General features: G+C 45.2%; 1 protein-coding gene and 1 pseudogene across 1 annotated transcript in view; both read right to left on the bottom strand.

The window, feature by feature from the left end:
• The window catches only part of Slit3 (slit guidance ligand 3), a 591,521-nt gene that overhangs the window by 479,698 nt on the left and 85,627 nt on the right, over positions 1–26,196 (bottom strand). Inside the window, exon 4 of the mRNA XM_055604618.1 lies at positions 1,071–1,142. Within this exon, the coding sequence (XP_055460593.1) occupies positions 1,071–1,142 (72 nt within the window). The remainder of the gene's footprint in view (positions 1–1,070; positions 1,143–26,196) is intronic.
• LOC129674739 (small nucleolar RNA SNORA17) lies at positions 23,973–24,121 on the bottom strand (annotated as a pseudogene).

The raw sequence follows: 26,196 nt of genomic DNA, 5'->3' as shown, positions 1-26,196 counted from the left end.
ACAGGGCATGCACTGCAAGAAGAGATCCTAACAAAGTACAGGTGTGTCCTGCGGAAAGCCAACAGGACCACTGCTCTACCGAACACCACACAGGCCAGGTCCAGCCTCCTTTCTCCTTGAAAAATACATTTATGTGTATATTGTGTGTATGTGTGTGTTTACACACAGGCACACACACACAAATATGTATCCCTAAGGCAGGGCTTAAGTGCACACAGTGACATGTGTTTCCCATTTTCCAGTTTATTCCAGTCTGCATGCACTGTTTGATTGCATAAGGAGGCATTAAACCAGCCACGAAGGAGGGGATTGGTGGCCATAACATGGGAGTCTCCCCAGTAAACGTTAGTGTCTTTTCAGTCAGGCTGGGAATCCCCCTACATGCTAGACACTGTGTTGTTGCATTCAGAGCACCCTTGGGCAACATAGTTCACCCGTCAGCCACTGCCAGCGGGATTTCAAGTTCTCTGTCAATAACTAGCACTTGCAGAGAACACCCATAATCCACAAGTCACGGTCTCTACCACAGCCTGTAACTCTGGCTCCCAAGCTTTTAGGCTGTCACAGTGAATACATGCCTAGAAGTATGGTCACCCAAACCTTTCTGGATAATAATGTGAAAATCAAATTTTCTTCAATTTTCCATCAAACCAGAGACCCAGAGACCCAGGGTTCCTGAACTGTCAAATGGCAAGAAGTGAGCAATGGGCAGGGACTATTCCAGCAAGCAAGGCAGTGAGCTTAGTCCGGACTGATACTAAGGACACACAAAGGCAGCTTCCAGTAAATAATGTCACCCAACCCCTCTCAGGGTAATTCCGTGAATAAGGTCAGACCCAATGGAAGAGTCGCCTCTCTCTTTGCAAGGGGAAAAAATCCATCTCCACACATTGCTGGTCTTCACTGGTCAGTAAAGTCACCCAGCTCTTATAGAAGGAGCAAGAAGTCAGACTTTGCTCTCAAGCTCTGTATGACACGCGTGCTATACTAGGCATCAACCACAATGTCCATGATACTGAAGAACCCAGGCAAGATACAAGATACAGAATACGCAAGTGAATGCTACTCACAGTCTGGTGAGCTTCGGTGTGCTCTGGAAAAGTAATTCTGGAAGGACCTGGAGCTTGTTCTTGTTCAAACGTCTGGTGAAGAAAAGATGAATGAAAGATGTCAAAGGGGTATTAAATATATAGAGCATATACGCAGACAATGCTTTGATCAATCAGTCCATCACCAGGTATTAAGAGACTCTCTAGATCTTTCAGCATGCTATGCTCAACGCATGGAAGGGATATATACCATTACAGCAGAGTTTATAGTCTGGCTAGAAATAGAAATCCCTATTAGTCATACCTAACCCAAATGGCTGTGCCTTCTCCTCCTTGGTCACAGTCTAGGACAGACATCACTCACTGATGACAATCTCCTTTCCTGTGGACTCCAGACAACACTTTTGAGCTTTTCACAGCATAAATTAAATATCAGAAAAAAAATGTTCCAAGTCTTAAATAATGGTAGGATGGGAGCAGACAGCAGTTGCCATAGGAACAGAAAAGAGGGCAAGTCAGATCACTATGGGTTGAAAGACCCAAAACCAATCTCCGCCAAGGGGGTCTTGGGAGCACAGCAGGGCTACATCGTGACATTCACAAGTCCTTGGCTCTTTGGTCTTTCTTGGGCTGCTTTGTCCATAAGAAAATGTTACATATTATAGCTGTGCAAGTCTAAAAATAAGTATGCCACACATCTATTAGGAAGCATTCATTTTAACCTAAAAGTTTGTTTTCTTCTAAGCTAAAATCAATTAAGGCATATTTATGGGATGTGACAGTGTATTGGGTTTTCCTCCCTGCAGCTAATAGAGAATCTGGCCTGAAAAGGAACCCAAACTCTGGCCACAAAGTATGACTTGCAATAAAAACACAGTTCTGTAGAGATAGACCACAGTGGGCAATTGTCAACAGAGCTGTTATGGTTTGAATCTGCAGTGTCCTACACAAACACATGCTTGGTTCTCCAGTGTCAGGGCTATTTGGAGATTCAGTGGAAGCTTTAGAGGGTGATGTCTGGCTGGCAGAAATATATCATTTGAAAAGGGCCTTTGAAGGTTCCAGTATTCTCTCTGCCTTCTGGTCTACTGTGATACAAACAACCTTCATCACATTTTCCTCCACCTCCAAGTGAGCTTCTTATCCGTGCCTTTCTTGCTGTGATGGACTGAAACTCTCTGAAAAAAAGAGCCAATTAAAAAAAAAAAAAAACCAAACCAACTTCTTTCCTTAGCTATATCAGGTATTGTGGTCACAATGGCTCAAAACTAACTAACATAGCCCAAGTTTCTTCTGAGCCTGACTGAGACTAAATGTTCGCAGAAAGGACCTTATAGGTTCCCAAGGGGCACCAAGCTCCTGTTGTTGTGATGTTGGTAAGGGATGCTTTCTTGGAGTAATAAACCCAGAGAGGGGCCCTGTTCCTAGCTGGCTCCATGCTTTTCTGCATCGCATCTACTCATAGGTGAAAAGCAGTTACATGGAGCAATTTTCACCCGTGTATTAGAGCTAAGCAAACTGAGGAGAAAAGCAGGATCTACACCCAACTTCTCAGAAGTGAAGTCCAAGCCTGTTCCTTCCCCTCATGGACTCTAAGAAAATTCAGCTCCAGTAAGGAAGATTTACCTACTATTTCCTTCATTCATCCTGTTTGCAAAAGCTTCAGTGGAAACAGGGACTTTGAAGATGTCAGGAAGGGCCATGCATGAGACAAAGAGGCATTTATAATGTCTTCTAATAAACACATTTCAAAGAGTGTGCAACTGAGCCCTGACAGAGTCTGTGCCATGTAGAGTGGGGCCAGGGATGGTGCTGAGGAAGCTTCTGACCAGAGTGAGGAAGTAAGAAAAAGGGTGGGACATTGGCTAAGAAGAGCTCCAACCCGCTGCCCGCCTCTACAATAGAGGTCTGACTCCATAGTTGTGATCTTTGTTTCTAATTGTTTAGAAATGATGGCAAGGTCATACAACATGGAGTTAGCTCTATTCTCAGTGTCTAAGCAGTTCAGAAGCACACAGCATGGTAGTGTGGGCTAATCTGGCTATGTGACTAATCTCCAGGACAGTTCTGTCTTACACAACTATACTACCTATTAAACAACTCCTCAATCTTCCTAGTAGACATCATTCTGTATTCAGTACCTGTGAGTTTGCTTTCTGCTTAAAATAAATAAAAAAGAAATCACTACAGGTATCCTGTTTGCACACTCTTATCATGCAACTGGGAAGCCCGAGGCAGAGGAAACCAGTCTCCTGCTTGGAGGACTTCCTATGCGGTCAGTGAAAAATCCCTTCATAGCCCTGAAGTCACTGGTCTCACAGATGATCTTAGGACTGGGGCTAGCCAGTGCTGGGTTTAAGTTTGGTTGGACTGTACTCTCACTGCAGAGCCAAGGACAAGTTACTGATCCTCAGTTTTCCAAACTCAGAATGAATCTACTCCTTTGGGTTTCAGGAAGAACCGGCCTAGTGCATGTGGAGTGGCTGAATGTCACGTGAAGGCCTTGGTGACAGTGATGCTAAGGATGGCTGATCCCACCCGCTGCCCTGCATACCGAGTGCTGTGCTTTATGCTGCCCTGGCAGAATCTCATGGTAGAGCTTAAGGCCCAGGTTGTTATTGTCCTTTCCTCTTACATAACGGATTAAAATCCAAGGATCCAGGCCAGACCGAGGCCACAGCATCTCTCGGGGGTGCTGTACCAGGGTCTGGACACAGTCAGCTGGCTTCAGGTCCTGAGCCAGAGCACTCAAAACCTTGACAGAATTAAAATGCCCTGGCCCTTTCCCTTTCTTCACTTTTTTCTGCTTCTTTTTTTCTACAGTTGCCCCTTTCTCAATCCTAACCAGACATGGATCCACTCCAAGCATACTGCCATTCCTGAAAAGGACACTCTTGGTGGCCCTTCAGGCAAGAACTGAGTCTCTCTTTGGGTCTGTCTGGAACCACCTTTGCCACAGCTACAAAGTCTGGTAAGAGTTACATTCAGATACCCAACTCTTGGGTCTAGGCAAACCCCCTAGAATCCAGCCCACTGCCTCTTTCAGTCATGGGCAGGGTGTTTAGTGTGCTAGCCCTAGACTAGTGCTGCAGCTAAAAATAAAGCCAGCCTGGCTCTGAGGGTCCTGGAAGGGAAGGGATAGTTTTCATTTTTTTGCTGGTATTTATGGCTGGACAAAAATAAAAACACAACCAAATTTAGCCAATTGTGCTTTGCCGGTTGCTTCTCAATCCCTGAATAAGGATTCTTGGCCGCCAGGCTGGGCTCTGCTCCCAGTAGCCCCAGGGCCATTCTACTGCTGCTTGGTTGGGTCACATGCCAGTTCTCCATTTCAGGAGCTTAATGTTGTATTTCCAGGTCACTCTAAGGCTTATTTCCTTTTCATTGGTGAAACAACTGGACAAGGGTCTTCTCAAGGCTCTTAGTAGGAACACTAACTTGGTTTGAATGTAAGTGAAACTTCAAGCAAGGAGGTCAGTTATCAGAGCTCTTGAGTATGGAATGGACATAAGAAATCTGTTATCCTGAAAGCTGCAGATGGTGGCTGTTGGCCTTGGTGCTTTGATGCCACCTGCTTTGAAGTGACTCTGGCACTGGAGATGGCAATCTCTAACCACAGTTTGCGCTAGATGAACTGTGGCTGAACATCAAGCTGAATGGACTTGGATGAGGCCAGCACTGATGAGGTCAGCAGGAGGTGGACCATGTCAAGCTAGAACAGGGCACATGCATGTGTCCCCCTTTCTTCTATGATCAGAAGGACTGCTGAGCTTTCCTATGGATCAAGGTCAAAAGTGTACTAGTCGCTCAGTGGCAGCCATAGTTCTTCAACTTCAACTGTGAACCTTAAAGAAACACAGCCTTGTCCTTGTTGGGATGTTGTAGACCCTCTTTCATTTAGCTGGGTATGTCACATATGATCAGAAGTTTTGATGACTGTTGAACTGATTTTTAGCCAACCACAAACCCATCCATCTGTCCAACTCTCTATCCACTATTCATTCCTCATCTATCCTTTGTCCTTCCACCCTCCCATCTCTCCAGTTCTTTTTGAATAGAAGCATGAAAAGACAAGTAAGATGCAATCCATTCCTCAAGACCCTCATATGCTGTTGGGAAAGACAGATGTGAAACACAAAATTACACTGTGATCTTGTAAGCAAAGGTGCTGTAGGAATGTGGAGGAGGGACAGCTAGGCTATTCCTAATTAAAGGAAGTGTCCCAAAGAAAGAGGGGTTGAGTTCAAATTGGAAGGATGAATGTGACTCTTCAGGAAGCATGAACAAAGAATTCTAGGTTTGGAGAATGTGCATTCCCTTAGACGCCAGGAGTCTGTGGGATGTTGGGGGGCAGTCTTGTACCGCTTTTGTGAGGAAATTGGGAGTAGCTTTTATGCAAAATAATAAGCAACAGAAAGAGTATAATCAAGAGAGTGTGCATCTGGTTAGAATCTGAGGAAGTCCTCTCTAATAGCAGTAAACCTGACATGGAAGGAGGTGACACTGGAGCTAAGGAGGACAGTTAAGGGGGCTCTAGAGTAACCAGCATGGGCTTGATTAGTAATAATTACATGTTAATGCAGAGACAGATACCAGGTGTCATCAATAGGGGATTGTGAATGAATGCCTGTGTGGGCTGAGGGACTGGCAGCAACGGAGGTAGCAAAAGTGGTCCCTGAGATCAAGCTTGGGTAAGTTATCAGTCAAGATCGCCAGGTCACCAGTGAGCACAAGAGAAAAGGGGGGCAGGGCACAAAAGGGAGGTGTGCTACAGTTCAGAACTTCTATACCACTGAGATCTCTCAAATGTGCTTCATCCACTTAAACCTAAGGACATGAGGCTATCATATTCTGTGTCTTAAGGACAGCCATCACAGCAACAGGCTCACAGGAGACCTTTAAGAAGGGCTTGTTCAAACTGATGCATAAACCAAAAGTCAAGAGTGGCCACTTGGGGGAGTCTGGGAAAGCAGATGCCTTCCTGGGCTTGGTATGGGCAGCATGCTGAGTGGAGAAAAGACTCCTAGAGCCCTAGCTTCCAGACTCAGCTGTACAAGGGAACAGACTCACCAATTCACCTCACTGGGACCACCAAGACCACCCACATGCCAGCAGGCCCCTTTCTTTACATAGAGAGTTATGGAATGCCCAGGTGTCTTGGGCTAGACCCTAGAGGGAGCAGGGCAGCGTGTGTTGACCCGCAAAGGTCACCAGGACTGCTTGCTTTAGTTACAAGCAGTCTGTGTTTCTTCTCCGTCTACTGATACTTTCAGAAACACCCTCCTGGCTACACAGAAAGCATCAATGCTATTTTGTTCTCCAAGACATAGGTTCCCAATGGAGAAATGGGGAGGGTCCATGCTAGGAAGACAGCAAACTCCAGGGTAAGGGCAAAACTCCTACCAGAAAAGCCTCAGACCTCAGCTCCACACTGGACCATCACCTCCCAAATTCTTAGGAATCACTGTAAGTTGTAATTAAGATAAAAATTTGAGAGACTGGATTAGGGGCTGCTCCCATCAGTTATGCTTGCTATAGCATAGGTGACTGGACACTTGTCAAACACAGGAAATCCAGTCCTGCTACAGAGAGGATGTAAACTGCCCTTATCTAATGGATTCAGTAAGCATCCTGACTTCTGATAAGTTATGGTTCTTGCCACTTATAATCAGGAGCAACCCTGTGTTGGAGGCCTGACAGTCTGTTGGCCAGCAGCCTCTACACACAGGGTCAATTCAGCTGAGTGACCATTGTTCTTTACCTTTGGGCTCCCTTTTTAACGGCGGTGGCAGGAGACAGCTTTAGTGACTGATGAAGGGTCTTCCTTATAGCAATTATGAACCAATTCAAAATTGATTTTCCTGGTGTAGTAACTTAGCGAACCATTGACATCCACAGTGTTCAGTATGTGCTCAATAACATTTGGGTTGGCTTCTGCCAAACTTTAAGATTGGTTATTTTTAGTTTGCAACTCCCAAGTAACCTAAAAGCAATTAAAAATCTTTGTTTTTGAGATTTCTGTAGAGAATTAACTCTGTTGTAGACGAAATTTCTTGCCCCTGAGCTGTCTTTTCACCATCAAAATTGTTTATGAGAACTTAAAAAAAAAACCCTTAAAAGAGATTATTTTAAGAATACAATTATTATGTAATAGCAAAACATGTCCCTAGAAGGATACCTGAGAGGGCTGAATGGTTTAGCTTCTGCAAACAGCTTTGCAGTGTCTCCCCAGGGCTCAATAAATGGCAGAAGTTACAGCTACTGTTATTATCATTATCAGCAAGAGCTCACAAATATGGACTGACTTTTCCCTCAACAGATGACTGTATTGGTCAGCAAAGCAGTAAGAAGCAAATGCCACAGTCTCACAGGGCTATCAGTGAGCACTGACTTCGCATTCAAAGAGCGCCTTTCCTCTTCTGTGATGCCACAGGGGAAAATGTGGTCACCAAAGCTACTAGGTTAAGAAAGGGAGAAAAGCAGAGGGAGAAGAAATGAAGAAGGAAACATGGCAACTTATAACTCCCTGACCTTGGAGTAACTCATAAAACTTCTGCTTTTAGCCCATTGGCCGCAATTAGTCACGTGATCTGAACTTCCTTGCCTAGGAAGCTGGGAATCTACTGGAAGCCTTGGATACCAGGTGAGGACTCTCATAACCAACATTTGCTCTGTCTTTTTCCTCTGTTAACTCATTCATTCTTTCCTTCCTTTTTTTTTTTTTTAATGTTAACACAGGGTGCTTACTATGTACTGAGATGTGCTAGATACTTTATATAGATGTTTCAGTAAGTGCTCTGGGCAACTCTTAAAGTGGACATTGAGGCACAAGAGAGGTTAGGTAAATCCCAAAGTTTATAAGTGAGGCTTAAACAGAGGACTCTTGGACACTAAAGCCTGTGGCTTCGATCCTCTGCCATTCTGCTTTCATGACTTTCTTGCTTGGGTAGCAGGGCTATACTCGAAAATCTCCAAAGGGAAACAGTTAACAAGATACATCTGCCCATGTTAGAGCTGGAGAAACTGAGTCAGAGCAGACTAGGAAATGGACCCCGACTGTGCCTGTTACCAGCCTTGTCCTGTGTTTCAGAAGACTCTGAGGGTCTGATGGGCTAGAGCATCTTTTAGGAGAATTTATCCTTGTTTGTCTCAGAGTGGGTCTTCTGCTCAGAACAGCCCTGTGTGTGTTCTCAGCTCCTACGGGCAGATCTGGGTGCCCATGTGCATGCCATTTGTTAGGGTCTGAAGAACTCTGGGGCTTTCTTAGGATCTTCTCTTACATGGATCAACTTAAAGAGAAAATAAGCTCAAAGCCCCTACTCCCCCACAACAAACGCCTCTGACTTTTCTGCACCTCACATTGGATCAATTTTCCTCCAATTACATGGCTGTTAGAGAAATGCTGAGCACATCAATGGCTAGAGACTACTTGCCTCTGACCCCGGTCCCTGCTGCCACCATTTGCCTAACTATCACTGCATCCAAAAGACTTTGATTTTTTGAGAGGAAAAGCGGGGCAGGGGATCAAAAAGGCACAGTCCCTGTGTATCCAGCTGCAGTAGAAACCTATGGGCTTTCAGGGAATGAGACAGGCACCAGAAACTCTTGGCTTCAGCATGGCTGCCTCTCAGGTCTAAGTCACTTTTGCTTAGAATAATGCAGATGAAACAGAGGCTGTAATCAGCAGGCTGCTTTATGAATGACCAAAGTCAAAGGCACTGTGGGGCTGCGAGATAGCTCAGTGAATAAAATGCTTGCTATCCAAACACAAAGACCTGAATTCGGGTCCCCAGCATCCATGTAACAAGCCAAGCATGATGTTATATGCATGTGACCCTACCCAGGAGCTGCAGAGAGAAGCAGAGAGGCTTACTAGTCAGCCAGCCTAGCTGAGGAGCAAGCTCCAGGTTAATAGAGAGACCCTTTCTCTAAAAAAAAAAAAAAAAAAAAAAAGAAAAGAGGAAGGAAGGAAGAAAGAAAGAAAGAAAGAAAGAAAGAAAGAAAGAAAGAAAGAAAAGAAAAAGAGAGAGAGAGAGAGAGAGAAGGACTTCAGAAATGGTGGCACATGCGAATCTCTGAGTTTGAGGCCAAACTGATCTACAATATGAAATCCAGGACAGCCATGGCTACACAGAGAAACCCTGTCTTGTAAAAAAACAAGCAAGCAAGCAAACAAACAAAACCTTTTCCAGAATAAAACATGATGAAAGATAGAAGAAACTTGACATCAATCTCTGGCTTTCACATGTACATGCAAAGCAAACACACACACACACACACACACACACACACACACACACACAGAGCCTGGGAGATCAAGGCCGTCAAGTCACTTGATTATGGCTGTGCAATCTTTCCAGTGACTTATGTGCCCCTTCTAATAATGGGGTTAACGCATTAGGCAGCTTCCTGGGCTCAGGCATCCTCTCTGAATCCCTTCTGAGAAACTACCAAGGTGCAGCCTGCCCTGCCTCACAGTACTGTGCAGGCTGCTCTGCTCAATAGAATGCCCTTTGCCCTGCTCCTAGGTGGCAGCTGTGGAGATATTCAATGGCCAAGTTCATAAAATTATTTAATGGCAGAAGAAACAAGACATACTGATGGAGCAGGGGTGAGGCGTGAGAGGAACGATGGAGCTAGTACATCAGAGACTCTGGAATTTCTATTACCTAACATGGGGAAGATGGTAACAAAAAAAAAAAAAAAAAAAAAAAGGAGGGGGGGGGCAGAGAGCAGATTCAAATGTACTAAATTTTTTCTGCCTGTGTTTGTCCACGTATAGACACCACACAGATGACCACATATGCAGACCAGGGTTTTGAGCTAAGATTCAGAGCTAGAGTGCCATTTAAGGCCATGAGTCTGGATTTGGTCTCCGTGGTAGAGGATGATATAAGGGCAGGAGTCTGGGCACCTTTCAGAGGCTGGATGATGAGGAAACAGGACCCTGTGTGGCAGGAGGAAAAACAAGTAGAGCTTTGGGGACAAGGGAATACAGAGTTCCAAGGAAGGAAGAACAGAAGGAGGAGATAGAGATAGAGGAGCTGGGTGCTGGTCTTAGCAACTAGGGAGCTCAATGGAGACTTGAGATCGCAGCATGGTCCAGGGATGGGCTTTGGCTATTAGCTGGAGTGGTTCAGGAAAAGAGTGGGAGGAGTTTGTTTTCAGGTGGAAAAAACTGTGACACATTTACATGCAGTTAAGAATGATCCTGGAAAACAACCTTGGAACCTGCCACAGAGGGCCTCTGAAAGCCTCTGCAGTATAGACTGTCAAAGCAGATGCTGAGCCTGATGGCCAACTGATGGGCAGAGTGAATGGAATTTTATGTAAGAAGCGGGAAATAGTAAGAGCTGGAGGGGACGGGAACTCCACAAGGAGAGCAACAGAACAAGATAATTTGAACATAGGGAACTTCCCAGAGACTCATACTCCAACCAAGGACTATTCGTGGAGATAACCTAGAACTCCTGCACAGATGTAGCCCATGGCAGTTCAGTGTCCAAGTGGGTTACATAGTAATGGGAAGAGGGACTGCCTCTGACATAATCTGATTGGCCTGCTCTTTGAGCACCTCCCCCTGAGGGGGGAGCAGCCTTACCAGGCCACAGTAGAGGAAAATGCAGCCACTTTTGATGAGAACTGATAGACTAAGATCAGAAAGGAGAGGAGAACCTCCCCTATCAGTGGACTTGGGGAGGGGCATGCATGCAGAAAGGGGAGGGAGGGTGGGATCGGGAGGGGAGGAGGGAGAGGCTTATGGGGGGGGATACAAAAATGAATAAAGTGTAATTAATAAAAAATTAATAAAAAAAAAGAATGATCCTGAAGAGATCATCTGTAGATATGGATGATGCAGGGACTTTTTTGGAGTCCATCCTAGCTTTGTGCTCATGACCCTTGTGCCTCATTTTCTGAGTGCTAAGATTACAAATACACACCACCACACCTTGCTAGCATGAGGGTAAAATGTGACTTCTGTATAGGTGATGAGGAGAACTCAGTGCAAAAGAGAAGTCAATGCTGCTAACAGGGCAGTGTGCAGGTCATCAGGGAGTAGCAGGAAGGCAAAGTCAGGGGACAGTAGGAAGCAGAGGTTGAGAAACGTCTGGAAGTCTCTTCCAGTCATTTCTATTTTCTCAGAGCACATAGAAAACGAGATTCTGAGCAGAGATGGAAGAAAAGGAGGTGTTTGGAGACCGAGAAGAGAAAGTGAGAAACAGTTGTCTAGGAAGGGCTGGGGGATGGGCAGGCAGCAGCAAATGGCCACTTGTGGTCAGAGATCCAATAACTGCAATCTGTCCACACAGATGTTTTTCACTCAGCCACATAAAGTCCCCTTTCTGAGAGAGTACAAACAGGAGCAGGCTGGATTTGGCCATGGTTCAGGTTTATCCAAGTGATGATGACAAAGGAAAAGATGGGCAGGGATGTGAAGATATTTCAAATAACAGCAACGACAGGCCACGGAATCTGGGCCAGGTGAGGGAGGAGATGGAAGTGGCATAGGGACAAGATGAGAGCCTGTGAATTATGTAGGCCCCTGTGGGGTCCAGGAAGTCTTGGTCAGAGCATGAGGTTGAGGCTTAGGAGAGCTTTAGCAGATCATCTTAGCTCCACCCCTCTGGCCTCTCTGAGCAAACACAGAATGAGTGTGTTGGTCTGCATGCCTCCTAAGATCGCTCTTCTCATCCTCAGTCTCAGGTTTGGAGGAGCTAGCACTTGGGGTCTAAGCAGAGCTTACAACTCAACCTCCCTGGGTCTTCATCTCTTCCTTTGAAAACCAAGAATCCCGACTCCTACTATCCAATGTTAAGTGCCATGAAAGCGGGGATTGTTTACTTTGCACACTGAATGACTTCTAGCAACCAGCAGGTGCACCATGAATGCTTGCTACCTGGTTAGTTGGTTAGCTGGCTAGTTGGTTTGATGGTGTTTTCAAGGGCTGGAGAGATGGCTCAGTCAGGAAAGTGTCCACTGTGCAAGCATGAGGACCTGAGTTTGGATTCCCAGCACACACACAAGAGCCAGGCAAAGGTGGCATGAGCCTGTAATCTCGGAGCTAGTGGAGTAAAGACAGGCAGATCCCTAGAGCTCATTGGCCATCTGTCCTAGCCAAAGTGATGAGAATCCCTGCCTAAAGCAACAAGATGGAGAGGCATTAAGGAAGACACCAACCATCTGGCCTCTGTGTGCATACACCTGCTCCTGCATTTGCACAAATCCACATGAGCATGTACATACATCATTCCCCCTACACACACGTAAAGAACACAAATTCATCTATCACACAGAAGGAAAACAACTTTAGAAAACCCAGAAGTGCTATAAACTGTTGCACAATATGGCTCAAGCACCTCTAACGCTGGCTATTTCTCTCCTGGCTGTGAAAATCAGAGTATTTTATTAGGAACCCTCGAGACCATGTCAACCAAGATACCAGAGGGTTACAATCACAGGAGAGATGAAGCACCAGACTGCACGCTGACAACAGCATAGTGCGAGTGTGCAGATGAGGCTAGGCCTTTTGATTGTACAGTTAGGTGAAGTCAAGAGGCAACACCTGAACAGAGATGGTGGAGTCAGATTTCTATCCCAGTTATGACATTGTCAGGGAGAGGTTTCTTAACAGCACAGTGAGAAATGCAGAAAAGAAAAGTCAGACAGCCCCCAAAGGCCTAACATTTCCGTGTGCGTGCATGTGTGTGTGTGTGTGTGTGTGTGTGTGTGTGTGTGTGCCTATATTTGTGTCTGTCAGTCTGTCTGTGTCTTTGTGTATGAGTGTTTGTGAGTGTATGTCTGTGTATCTGTGTCTGTCTCTGTCTGTGTGTCTGTGTGTGTGTGTATGTGTGTGTGCTGCCTGGCCATAAATACAGAAGCACCACAGTGGGGGCAGGGGAGACTGAGAATTCCTTGGACCTTAACACTGCTCTGCAGAAGCTTGCTCTGTTGAGACATTAAGCATACCATGAGCAGCCTGTGATGAAAGTCAAGTCATTTCTACTAGAAAGTAAGAAGAAAACACTTTGGGTAGTTATGAGAATGTTTTTCTACTTAAAAATCCCTCAAACAACGCAAGAAGGCTGGTTCTAAACACGATGACATGTGCACTGGCCACCACAGACTCCGAGTTCTCTCTGGGTTATTCTAGGCCCTTTCTTTGGGGCCTCAAGCCCCTTCAACCCACACAGGTAGGAAACTGACAGATGTAAATTGAAAGAGAAATACTATAGCTGGCTGATGTCAGAGAGGGCAGGTGGAACTCAGCACAAAATTTCTCAAAGTGTACTGCTCAAAATGATCCTGCTTGAACCCATTGGCCTTTTCTTTTTGTTCTGAGTAAGTTCAAAGTGAGAAGGGGGGGTTCTGGGGAAAGTCCTGACAGCCAGAGATTCCAACACTCGTAGCTTGTGAATGACAAACTTCTCTTTCGTTTTTTGTTCTAAACACTCTTGCCGCAGAAGATCTGTTAATTATGGTGTAAGGCTCTGTGTTTAGCCAGGCATTTAGAGAGATATCTACAAACCTAGCAACGGGGAAAAATAAAGATCTTAAGCCCTCTAAGGCACGAGCCCAAGAATGCAGAGTAATTATCTGTGACCAAATCTCATCTATAACTAATTAGAGTTTTACTTTCTCGAAGCGTTTCCTCCCTGGTCCAAGTCCAAGAATTTTTCTTATTATTTTATTCCTAGAAAAGGGAAATACCTGGATATTATTAAAAGTATTAGATGGGAGGGGAACAAGGCAAGAAGGGGAAAGGGGCATTTTTTGATTGCATTATTACTTTGATGCAATTGGGTCTTCCTTAAGTTACCCACCCCCCCTTTGTTTTGACTGTTTTTCCAGCTTGTGAAGGACTTCTCAAGCCGCCGGCTATTGCATTCGAACAGTTTAAGAGTGCTGCTCGCCCCGCTCGCTCCGCTCACCCCCACCTCTGGTGAGCAGTTCCACATCCCGACCACAGCTTCAAGTTCCCATCCAAACTTGTTGGCGTCCCGAACTGAATCCCAGATGTTCACTTAGTGAGAAGTAAATGAGTGGCCCAAGCTGTGGCCTGTACCAGTGATCCTCAGAAATAGATTCCAGGTGTGTTGGCCTCTGGACCACTGTCTCTCTCACTCTATTTTATACATACACACACACACACACACACACACACACACACACACCTCACCACCACCACCAAAACCAGTGCTGTCCAGTAAATAACTCTGCACCTTGTCCAGATGTAAAGCTGGTGTGCAATGGCACAGCCAGCTGCCTTACCTAAATGACATCTTTTCAGTTACGGATGGAGGTAAAGAGCTCTCCAAACACTTTTTTTTTTTTTTTTTTTTTTTTTTTTTTGCCTTCAGTGTTCAGAGTCATGGTGTGTTTTTGTGGTATTAAAGACCTATAAGGACTTAAAATTACTAGCCTGTCTAACTAGCAGCCCTTTCCACTGCTCACCTTAGCTGTCTCCTGTGTTTCCTATTTTCTGTAATATGAATGTCTGTGTCCCTCTAAAGTTGCATGTTGAAGCCCCGACTTGCAAAGGTGAGGGTATTAGAAGGAGGGCTCTCTGACAGATTATTTCATGAGGGCGAAATGCTCATGAATGTAATCTGTGGCCTATTAAAAACAGACCACAAGCACCACTTGCCCTTCCACTATTTGAGGACACATCTGGATGTCACCATCTTTAAAGAGAGAGCAGTTCCTCACCAGTCAACTAATCTGCTGCCTACGCTTCAGAACGATGATAAAGAACTTTCCCTTGTTTGTAACTTACTCAGACCATGAGATTATGTTGAGTGGTCCACAAGGACTAAGGCACTATGCAACCCACTTTACTGGAAGTTGATCAAGTGCCTAACAATGCAGGAAATAAACAAGAGTGATGGGAAGATCTACCCTCAGAGAACATAACTGCAAAACTCAAGTTACTTAATTACACACTAAATAAGAAACAGTGTTGTTGTTGTTGTTTTAATACCTATTCAGTGCCATGCTTTGAGACACCAAATCCAGCAATATTTCTTTCCAAAGGGACTTGAAGTTTGGTGAGAAAGGCAAACAAGTCCCCTGAAGATCAAGGGTACACATGTGATGTATGCTAGAAAAGAGATCCAGAAAGCTGGGGAAAATTTAGACTGGCATGTCCAACCTACGCCTCCACGTATCCCAAGATAGGTGTACATGTGCTTATGATTTCCTGAGGAGGAATATTTGACTAACATGTGGAAAGGAAAGGAGGGACGGACCAAAAAATAGAAAATGGAGAAATATACTATGACTGAAATGTCAAGTGAATAAACAAATAAATGAATTTTAAAAAGAAAGTAGAGTAATATAGGAGAAGCGTATGTTCAAAAACATCACGATGGACTGCTAGAAAGAACACTTTTATTTGTACAGAAGAAGGCAGACGATAATTATAGGCTGGATGAGGAGGAGCTTGGAGTACTTGCAACCCAGAATGGCAAGATCAATAAATATAAGTTACAAGTCAAGTTGTAAGATTGGACAATGGCTTGGACTATAAACATAAAGAAAGAAGAACAGGATAACTGCGGGGGGAAGGGACTTACAAAGCAGACAATTGTTAAAGGTCAGGAAAAGGAAAAGGGTAGAGTCTTCCAGGCCCAGAGGATGATGAGGGCAAAGCTCAGAGGATAATGACAGTCAAATGATTTTGATGATCATACACACAGTGAGAGGCCTGCCATGACCTAAAGAGACCAGAGATGTGAGAGCTGACTTTTGTTGCTAACTTGACTCCAACTGATAAAACCTGAGGAGCTAGACTGCTTGTGAGTATTCTTCATTGGATCATTTGGGAGGGCAAGACGAATCTTAAACTTAGGCCACGTCTTCCAGTGGTAGCCCAGACAAGAGGACATAGAAGAAGGAATTTTTGCTCTTTGCCTGCTTTCCCTCACTATTACTGGCAGGTTCATTTATGCTATTGCCTGAGGCATTCTTCCGCTGGTATTAGAACCTATTCCCCATGATTCCAGCGTATACCTGTAGACCAGCTGAGACAGCCAGCCTCATAGACTGAGCAACTAGTGGACTGCTGGCCTTTCCTTGAAGAGACAGTCATTGTTGGACTAGCCTGTAAGTCACAGCCTGTAAGTCACTCTAGCACATGCACATATGTGAGTGTGCATGTGTGTTTACATATGTATATGTATTACGTATGTATATGTAGTCTGTAAGTTCTGTTTCTTTACAGAATCCTGACTAATACAAGAGGGAAGACTAAATGGGTGGGAAGAATTCGAGAGACCAGAGTCCCAAAATGCAAGACTTCAGAGGGCAAGAAATGCTCTTTTATTTGTGTTCATGTGTTTAAAATGCTTATCGTTATTAAAAAGACAAAGAAACTTAAAGTCAAGTTTAGCAACAGGCAGGTGTCACACAGACTGACATTGTTGATGAAGAGGGTACAGAAAATAGTGACATTTAGAAAATTTTGTGCTGCTTAATGTCTGTCACGGAAGCTTCCTAAATACACGTGAGATGAACAAGCCACATGGTTAGAAGAAAGCTATCGGGATGCGCAGGACAGCAGAGCAACCAAAAAGTGGAAGTTTATGGAGGTCAGACAGGAAGGGCATCAGTGTGTGAGTTGTGAGTTAGGATGTGAGTCAAAAGGGACCTGAGCTAAGAATGGATCAAAGAAACATGAGATAAGTCAGGATGTTGTGGAACACTGAATGAGAACATTGACACAGAACATTGGTATGAAGAGGGGGTGTGGCAGGTAAGTCTACTGTTTCAGTACTCCCCCTCACCCCTACACTTCCCTTTTATAGAATTTCACACTCAAGGCTTTTTTTTTCCCATGTGTCTTTTGCATAGACATCCTTGCCCTAGTGATGCTGACCTCGGCCATGAAATTTGACTTGGTCAATAGAAGACTGGTGGATGTGATGTGAGCAGAGGCTTCAAGTGTGTTTGAATAACTTGACTTGATCACCTTTCTTTGACATCAGAACACTGTCCCCCCCCCCCCCCTAGTTCTAATCTACAACCTACTAAGCCTGTCCTGAACCTTGGTGAGACCAGCTGGGACCAGCCACACTCAACCAACCCATGACCCAAACATGAGGAAAAAGAACACATATTTCATAAGCCACTGAGGCTTGGAGGATGCATGGCTAGAAGAAAGACCTGACCAATCTTACTGTAGGAAAGAAATAGGATGTGGAGGCGATAGCTGTCTTATGACTTTCTTTTCTATTCTTATCTCCTACATCCCATTTCCCACTAGTTGCTACAGCAACTATCCCCATGTTAAACTCATCCTTACTTTGCTCTAAATCCCCAATGATTCTCAGTTCACTCAGAGTAAGGATCAAAATTCCTGCCAAGCATCTCGACATGTCCTACCCATCTCTCTACCCGGATTCTTCCACAATTTATCTCATCGCTCTCGCACCTTCTCATATGCTGTGCCTCTCTGCATCCTCCTTTGGGTATCTTCCCTGCTTTCTTTTCCAGGCCAACAGCATCCTTCTTGTATTATAATTGCTGACAACTTCACCTCATTCAGAAATATGTTCAAGCTTCCCTTTCTCCCAGAAACCTTCCTTTTCTGACTGTTAGAACTACAGCTCCCACCCTGTACTTGCTGACCCACTCCCCTGCTTCACTGGCTATACATTTTTACCTAATTATTACATGTGTTATTTCTCATGTTCCAGTGAACTATAAGGTCCATGTGGGTAAGGACTTCTTCTATTATGACTATTATATTCAGGAGCAAGAACAGTGCCAGGAGCATGGCTTAGCACAGATCTGATAATTACATGATCTATATGCTATACACAAACCCTTAGTGAATTAAATTCCTACTATAGGACAGTAGGCATAATAATAAGCTAACAAGAAAGCAAGCAAATGGTAAAGAACCAGGTTCCAGAAAGCCTTTGTCAAGCCAGTGTTGAGAGCTAAGCCATGGACACACAGCTTGCCATGTCCCACTCAGGGCAATTGAAGGAAGTCATCAAATCTGTCTCTTCTCATCAGTTAAAGGGAAAGGGCACAAACACCTACCCAATGCCAACATGTAGAGCATCCATCAAAAGGGAGGAGACGGAGTACATAGTTTGCTCTTCGGTCATGCAGGAGACAGTGGGTACCCAATGACTGGTCCTAGGAAGATACTCTGGGAGGCAGTGGTTATAAAAGAAGAGCTGGAAAGGGATTAAGGGTATGAAGCAGAAGAGAATGTAGGAGCCACAAAAGGAAGTAGGAATAGCCTGGTTGGTCTGGGAAACTAGAAAGATGCTCCTGGGACAATAACAATGGAATCCAAAGGTGGGAGGAAGGAAGCCAATTTCTGTGGAAATGAGGATTGGGTGGGGATAAGTGGATGGGCTTAAGAGCCTCTGTATCACCCATCATTTAATAAGGAACCCCAATGGTATTAAAGCAGTGGAATGAGGGACACCTGGAGCTGGAAAAAAATCCAACTAGACTTTTTCTTGTGGACATCCTACCCTAAATCCAGATGGACGTGGTGACTTCCTCCATCCCAAATCTGTTCTCCCATATTAGCAGAAGGCTCCACTCTGTTCTATGTGACATTCCCATGTGCTCCACTGACAGCTGCTTGGAGCGTAGCCTCTTGCTATGACTTGAAACCTTCCCTTTCTCCTCATTCTGTTGCCATGCCTGGTCCTGGCTGCTTCTGCACTCTGCAAATGGGCTCCATTGGTCTCCCCAACTCTGGTCCCTCTCAATTCTTAAAGTCATACTTTCAACTGTAGATAGCTCCCTCTAATTTAATGCTTCTTGTGTTATTTTCCTACTGAAAACTCTTTATTAGTTCCCCCAATCCCTTAAAATTTGCAAGTCCTATCTGTGCCATATTGCCCTCTGCTCTCAATCTTAGGCAATTTCATTCAGCTCATGAACTTATTCTGCCTTATCATTTCTCTCACTCTGCAAATGTTGTTCCCTATGTCTAGAGTATTTTTCCTCTTCTCTACTTCATTCACTTCTGTGCACCAGTTGAGTCTTTGCTGAAAGGGCACCGTGTGTAAAATGGCCACTGGACATTCCTCTCGGCTCTTAGTACTCTCTCATTTGGTTTTTGGGTTTTTTGTTTTTTTGTTTTTAGTTTATTGCTATTGACAGAAAGCATTTCTGTAAAAAAAAAAAAAAAGAGCCAGAGAGTAATCACTTTAGGCTTTGCAGGCTCTGTGCTGTCAGTCATAGCTACTCAGCTTTGCCCAGAAGCATGAAAGGAGCCATAGACAATCATAATATATGAATATGCATGGATGAGTTTGAATAAAACTTTATTCAAACAACAGCAAGCATGCTGGGTTTGTCTCCCAGCATGGTTTGCCATTTCCATCTCTCCATCATCTCTGCATACACAAGAGTGACTTGTTCGCCAATGGCACTTGAGCAAAGGAGGAAAGCGTGTGTGAAAGTGAATTGATGAATGTTACAGGCACCAAACTCCTTGTTCAAGAACTCCTGGGATCACATTCGCATACAAGGAACTGTATCTTCTTGTTTCTTTGTGTTTAAATAATAAAAATTATAACCGTATTTTTTAAGTTCCGGTCTTTTAAAGATGTTATAGTCTTTAATCATTAAAATAGATGGACATGGAATTTGTACTATAAGCAGAGAAAGAAAAAACTCTCATGTTGTATGTTCTCTTTTAAGTGTGGAATCTATCCAGTGTGTGTGTGTGTATATGTGTATGCGTGTGTGTATTTGGGTAGTTCTCAACCTTCCTAGTATTGCAAGCCTTTAATACAGTTTCTCATGTTGTGGTGACCCCCCCCTCATAAATTTTGCTACGGTTATGAATTATAATGTAAACATCTGTGTTCTCCGACATTCTCAGGCCACTCAAAGGGGTCGTGACCCACAGGTTGAGAACTGCTGATTCAACAAATGTACAAGTGGGTTCACTGTCACATGAAGAGAAGACAGTGGGAAAGGCTAAATAAAAGAGGGTAAGGAAGGGCTGAATGCAGGTGATGGACATGGATTATGAAAGAAGACGTAAAATAATTAGTTTTCTAGTTCTAATTCTGTCACGGCTTTCTTTCTTTCTTTCTTTCTTTCTTTCTTTCTTTCTTTCTTTCTTTCTCTATCCCTCTATTTATTTATTTATTTATTTATTCATTTATTTATTTGCTTATTTATTTATTTATTTATTTGGTGGGGGTGATGACTATCCTGCATGACTGCTTTAACTATACAGAAGTTTGTTGCATTGTATAGACTTTGGGACAGGTTAATTTTGGTGTGTAATATTTTTTATTTATTTCCAGGTTGTTTTTTTTTTAATAATAAAGTTTGTTTTAAAATTTTGGTCAAAACGAGGAAAGGACCTACAAACTGTTATCGCCTGGAGAAACCTCAGAGAACTTCCTCACAGGTAGGCCTAAACCTTGCCTTAGAGCAGCAGTGGTTCTCAACCTGTGGGTCATGACCCCTTTGGCAAACCTCCATCTCCAAAAATATTTATATTGCGATTCATAGCAGTAGCAAAATTCCATTTATCAAGTAGCAATGACAAATTTTTTTGGTTGGGGGGCCACCACCACATGGAAAACTCTATCGAAGGGCCACACATTAGGGAAGTTTTGAGAGTCACTGGCCTAGGCGCATTTCAGGTGCCTGGAATTAGCACCTTGGCTGGATTTCTCCTCCAGGATCTTCAGGGCCAGCCTTGCCTCGCTCAGCCTGTGAGCCAGGACCCCAGCCTGGGGTAGAACACCTGTGCAAACCTGCCTGACTAACCCTTGTGATCCACCCATCTCCAGGGTGTGGTGACACAGCAGCCTCTGCCCGCTGGGTTCACCTCTGCTCTGGTCCCCACTGACCCTCTGACTTTCATTTCACCACTTGTCCCTTCTCTCCTTTTTTCTCTGCCGTGTAAGGAAGATCTGATAGAAGCATGCCGTGTTACAAAGGCCAGTGGAGAACAGACTGTATCCAAAACTTGAAAAGTGTGAGAAAAATCTGAGAGACGAGAAATGCTGTGGCAGCAGCGGCAGTAGCAGGCTCAGTGGCCTTCCAGCGGAGATTTAGCCAATTATAGAAAACACTTCCTTTGGCCCAAAAGCTTGCCATTGAATCAGCCTTGGGGTAGAGCAGGCTGTAATGCTAACCCCCAAAAGGCCGCTCTTCACTCCAAGGCCGGATTTCATCTTTAATTCGTAGATGGTTATCTGAAGTACGCTACTGGGAGGGTGGGAGGGCTCCCAACAAAAGCGGATCCCTCACTGAGGAGCGGCAGGCAGCTTGGTCTGAACCTGTCCTTTTCCCTCCTTCTCAAATGGACTGTGCTTCCTAGGCGGAACTCACAGCCCACGGCAGCTCACTGCGGTGCTCTAAGTCTGACTCGCCACGGTGAGCAAGTCTGACAGCGGCAAGGGGCGTGACTTGGATATTCATGTTCCTTAACCATCTATGTGTGTTGTTTCTCTGATAAAAGACGAAGAATGCGAACCACCATTACCTGGGAGTCCAGCTACCGATGCATGTGGAAACCATCCATGGAGACCCCAAGTTCAATCTGCAGCATGGCCACATAGTTATTCTTCACTAAAATAACATCTGGCTTTCATTCTTTAGTGACAACTCGTTTGGACAAGAGCTCAGGTATTTTTTTTTTAATTGGACTTCTTACCCTTCTGCCAGACTTAGAGAACTAAACTTTCTTTGAGCTCTTTTTTTTTTTTTTTTTGGTGAGCCCAGGATGTAAGGGGAACTGGTGTGGGGACAAGCTTCTTGTAAACAAAGAAACATTTGTTTCTTTTCATTAAAAGACCATGGATCCCTGAGGAATGCACACACTCCCTGCTTGAAAGCAAGGAGGAAGAGCTCCTGGAGAAGACACACACAGCTACGGACAGCTCATATCAAGAGTATTCGGCAGTTCCAGGCTCAAGTTTGTGGCAGAGAGGTTGGGGCATTAATACAGAGTGACTTGGAAAATTCATGCTTGAATTTTCAGGGATGCAGGAGAACGGGACGGTAGACCTTCCGCAGAGCTGAGATAAAGAGCTGGCGGCCCAACTGCCTGGAGAACCCTGGTACCAATTCCCTGAAGTCAGGGGCAGTATAACATTTTTGTTTTGTTTTGTTTGTTTGTTTGTTCGTTTGTTTGTTTTTGCTTTTTATTGGTTCTTTGTGAATGTCACATCATGCACCCCAACCTCACTCATCTCTCCATCCCCTCATACCTGCCCTCCACCCTTGCAACCTCCCCCTCAACAGAGAAGAAGTAAAATTTTTGTTGTGAAAGCTATAATGTGTCACAGTGGGTCCCACCTTTTGCCCATCCTTTGCTTGCAAATGTTCATTGCGATGACTCGTTGGTCTGGCACGAGGCCTCTGGCTTCTGCCACACTATCAATACTGGAACCACTGGGACTCTTCAAGGATACCCTGCTGTTGCCCTGTGTCATGAAGATCCTGTGGTTTTGGATCTGTATGACTGGCCCCTTCATGCACTCAGGCAGTTTATTGATGGGGTAGATGTTGGGGTGGGGCAATTCAAAACTCTGGACCTGGGCCTGAGATGGTATCTGAGCTGGTCAGCCAGCCAACTCTTCTGTCCTTACGCCCGCTCACTAGCAATTCCCCACAAACAGGGCCAGCTCTAACCTGCTGACCAGGCGAGGTGCAGAGCACACTCTCTTGAGTTGTGCAGCCGGTAAGGGACACGGCCACTTCTCCCACTCTCATGACCCCAGGGCCAGCTCTGCAGTCTGCCATAGAAGGCAAGGTTTAGAGGGTGTAAGTGTCTCTTCCTCATTTGAGCAGACAAGAGGCAGCACCGGCTCTCCTGCTCTCATGACTCCACGGCCAATTCAAATGTAACCCCAACATCCAGGGCCAGCTCTACTGGTGCAGCGCCTGTTCTCCCAAGTGCTGCTGCAGGTGAGGTGCAGGGACAGCTCTCCTGCTTTCCTAACCCCAGGGTCAGTTCTCCCACCTGCTTAGGCAGCAAGGGGCAAGGGTTGGGGAGGGCATCTCTCCCTTGCCAACAGCAGACAAGTGATGGGGCCAGCTCACCTGCACCACTGCCATCAGGGTCAGCTCTACTGTGCTGCCCAGGTGAGGTGCAGGGCCTGCTCTCCTGAGTGCTGTAGCAGGTGAAGGGCAGGGACAGCTCTCCCATACTCAGGACCTCAGAGCCATCTCACCTGCAACCAGTGATGCCTGGCTCTCCCAAGTACTGTAGCCGGCTAGGGGTGGAGTCAGCTCTTCTGACTCCAAGGCTAGCTCACCCAAAATGCCCAGGGGTGGGTGGGGATAGTTTTGCACAGCTGTCAGATATCAACATGTCCCAGGGAAGCAGCCCAGACCAGGAACATCTGCCTGGCCTTTGGTGGTAACAGACTCGCACTGTTGGAAAGCCTTAAACTCAGATGCAGCTTCTGTGGCAGCAGAGGCCAGGATTCCAGGCGACATCACCAGCTACTCCTATCAGGCTGTCCCTTTCTATCTTCGAGCCTCCAGTTCCAGTTCTGCCTCTCTTCATTGTGCCCACAACTTTCTGTTTCTCGTCCCTTCTATTTCTTCACCACTTACTTGCTCTCCTTAGTGGCACCCATGATCTATGAGTGTCTGGTGTCATCTCAGGAATGGTCTCAGGAGAGCTATGCCCCACTTGTGCATTATGGTGCTGGTAGAGGTCATTGTGGGCATGACCTGACCCCCGCTCCAGGCCTGTGTAGCATCTGACTGGTGGTCATCTCAGGCTTGTTCCCCACTCGGCTGCCTGAGTAACCCCTTGGGAGGGTCATCTGTCTTGATCTCAGTCCTGCCCAGGGCCCATGGTCCCAAGCACGGTTGCTCTGCTCTCCGGCTTTACTCCCTGCCCTGGTAGCTTGACCCAGCCTACCTGGCACCAGACTGGTGGTCCTCTCAGGCTTGCTTTCTTAGGGGAATGTTAGGCTACTAATCATTCAGATGTCATAGGTCATAGGTCAAATGTCAGACACTGAGTATAGACACAGCCTCTCTTCCCTCCGCCTCCTACTGATGTACACGTGACACAGCAGAGCTGCCACACCCGTAATGCCTCTAGGGACAGAGCAGCACAACAATCTGGTCTCCAACAACCTCTACTTGCTGAAGGCACTATACAAATTTGCTGAATGAAGGAACAAGCAAACGGAGCATGGTGTGGAGGATGGGGCCAGCACCTACCTGAGGGCGCAGCTTGTTCTGAGTATCACCCACAGTCCTATAAAAGGGAAGCTCTCCAGCTGAGACATGATAAAGAAGGATGCTTCAAACACAAACAAACAAAAAGCCACAATCCAACATTGAAGATGGAAGGAAGCAATGTCCCAGTTTCCTGGTTCTTCAGAGAAGCATTGTGTAAAGGAAGTGAAGCTTCAGTATGTCATCTCAAAGCCAAACTTGGAATCTGCTCTCAGCCTACCAAGTGCACAGCAGACTGGGAAATATTTTAGAGGTTTCAGTGAACAGAGGAGGGGTGTCTGCTCCTGGACTGGCTTAGAGATCTGTGCGTAAGCCATACTCCTTTCAACCACAGGCCATTTGCATGTGCTCTGTGCTTACTTATATCTTCCTGCCTTTACACGACGTCTTTAAAGTCCTCAGACCTTTCTCCGCCATCACTACCTCAGGAAAGTTCTCCCTGACCAGCGCTCCTACCACATCAAATCAAACCCAGGATGCCTTTTGGCAGCTGTGCGTACCCACATGGTGCTTGTTACAATTGTTATTTTCCATTCATTCCTTGTGAGTCTTTGATCAACAACTCTCTGCACTGTCCAATACAGTATCCACTGACAACATGTGGCTATTTAAGTTAACGAAAATGAAATAAAATCTCTAATTCAGCCCTTTGGCTATGCTGGCCACATCTTAAGTCCTCAATAGCTACACATGATGAGTGGCAATTATTACTGGACAACCCCCCCTCCAGCTCTACCCACACATCCTAACTGCAGAGGGGTCTGTTGAACAGTGCTGCACTCAGTAAAGACAAAATGGACAAACGAATGGACCAGGAGCCTAACGGTTCCTGTGAATGAGGAAGATTTATTGAGGTGATGAGAGTCAGTGTTACACAAGAGTCTCCTAGGAGAGAATTATCCTCATCTGTGAGACTTGTAAAAGCCGAGTAGAAGAGGCAGTATTTATGTTGGGCTTTGAAGACTGGATAGGAGTTTGTCAGCAGAGAAGTATGGTGTTAAAAATAAAACAGTACCGGAGCAGTGCCATGGTTGCAGCAAAGAGGGCTGTCCTAGTTTCCCACTCATTGCTCTGACAGAATACCCTGACAAAAATAACTTTAAGGGACAGTGTGTCCATTTGCCTTTCAGAACCAGGTTACAGTCCATCACGTGTGGATGTAAAGGTTAAGGCAGAATCCTATAAACAAATCTAGAGTGAAGAGCAGGGAGAGAATGAATACATGAATGCTTACTGTGCAGCCCTCTTTCATTCCCACACAGTCTCGGATACAATGCTAGGGAATGATGACACCTACAGTGGACTGAATCTTCCAACATCAAATGATGTAATCAAGACAATACCCCACAGATATTCCTTTAGGCCACCCTGATCTAAACAATCCTTCATTGAGAATCACTTCCCAGGTGCCTCTACATTGTGTCAAATTGACAATTAAAACCAACCATCACAACTGTCACGTCTAAGGGTAAACAATATTTCACCCTGAGTGTCACATAACTGTACAGAATGAAGACAAGCGAATGGCAAGCGAAGGCAGCTGGATTTAACTCACCTGCAACTTCAGGTAAGATTACTGTGCACCTGCTACGGGCTATAAGACCCCATTTCACACCTACAAATCACCTGTGGCGTGACGCCTGCAATGATCCTCATTTATAAATAAAAACACAGGGTTTTGTGAGTCGTGTGGTGTCAAGTGAGCTGAGCAAGCTACCACCAAGCCACATAAGCTGAGAAGTGGTAACACTGTGGTCACTGACACGAAGCTCCGAAAGCAAATGGAACACAGTTGACCTGGATCACCAGCCTCAGCATGGACCAAAAAGTAGGCACTGAATTAGTATTTGCTTTATAGAAATGCCTCACTTGGCAGAGAAGATGGAAGAAAAGAAGAGAGGCAGCATTATGGAGGGTTAGGGTTAGAATCCTGCAAGGCTGG

This window comes from Psammomys obesus, unplaced genomic scaffold (assembly GCF_907164565.1).
Source record: "Psammomys obesus unplaced genomic scaffold, mPsaObe1.curated_primary_1811, whole genome shotgun sequence".
Taxonomy (NCBI): Eukaryota; Metazoa; Chordata; class Mammalia; order Rodentia; family Muridae; genus Psammomys; species Psammomys obesus.
This window is presented reverse-complemented; position numbering and strand designations above follow the sequence as displayed.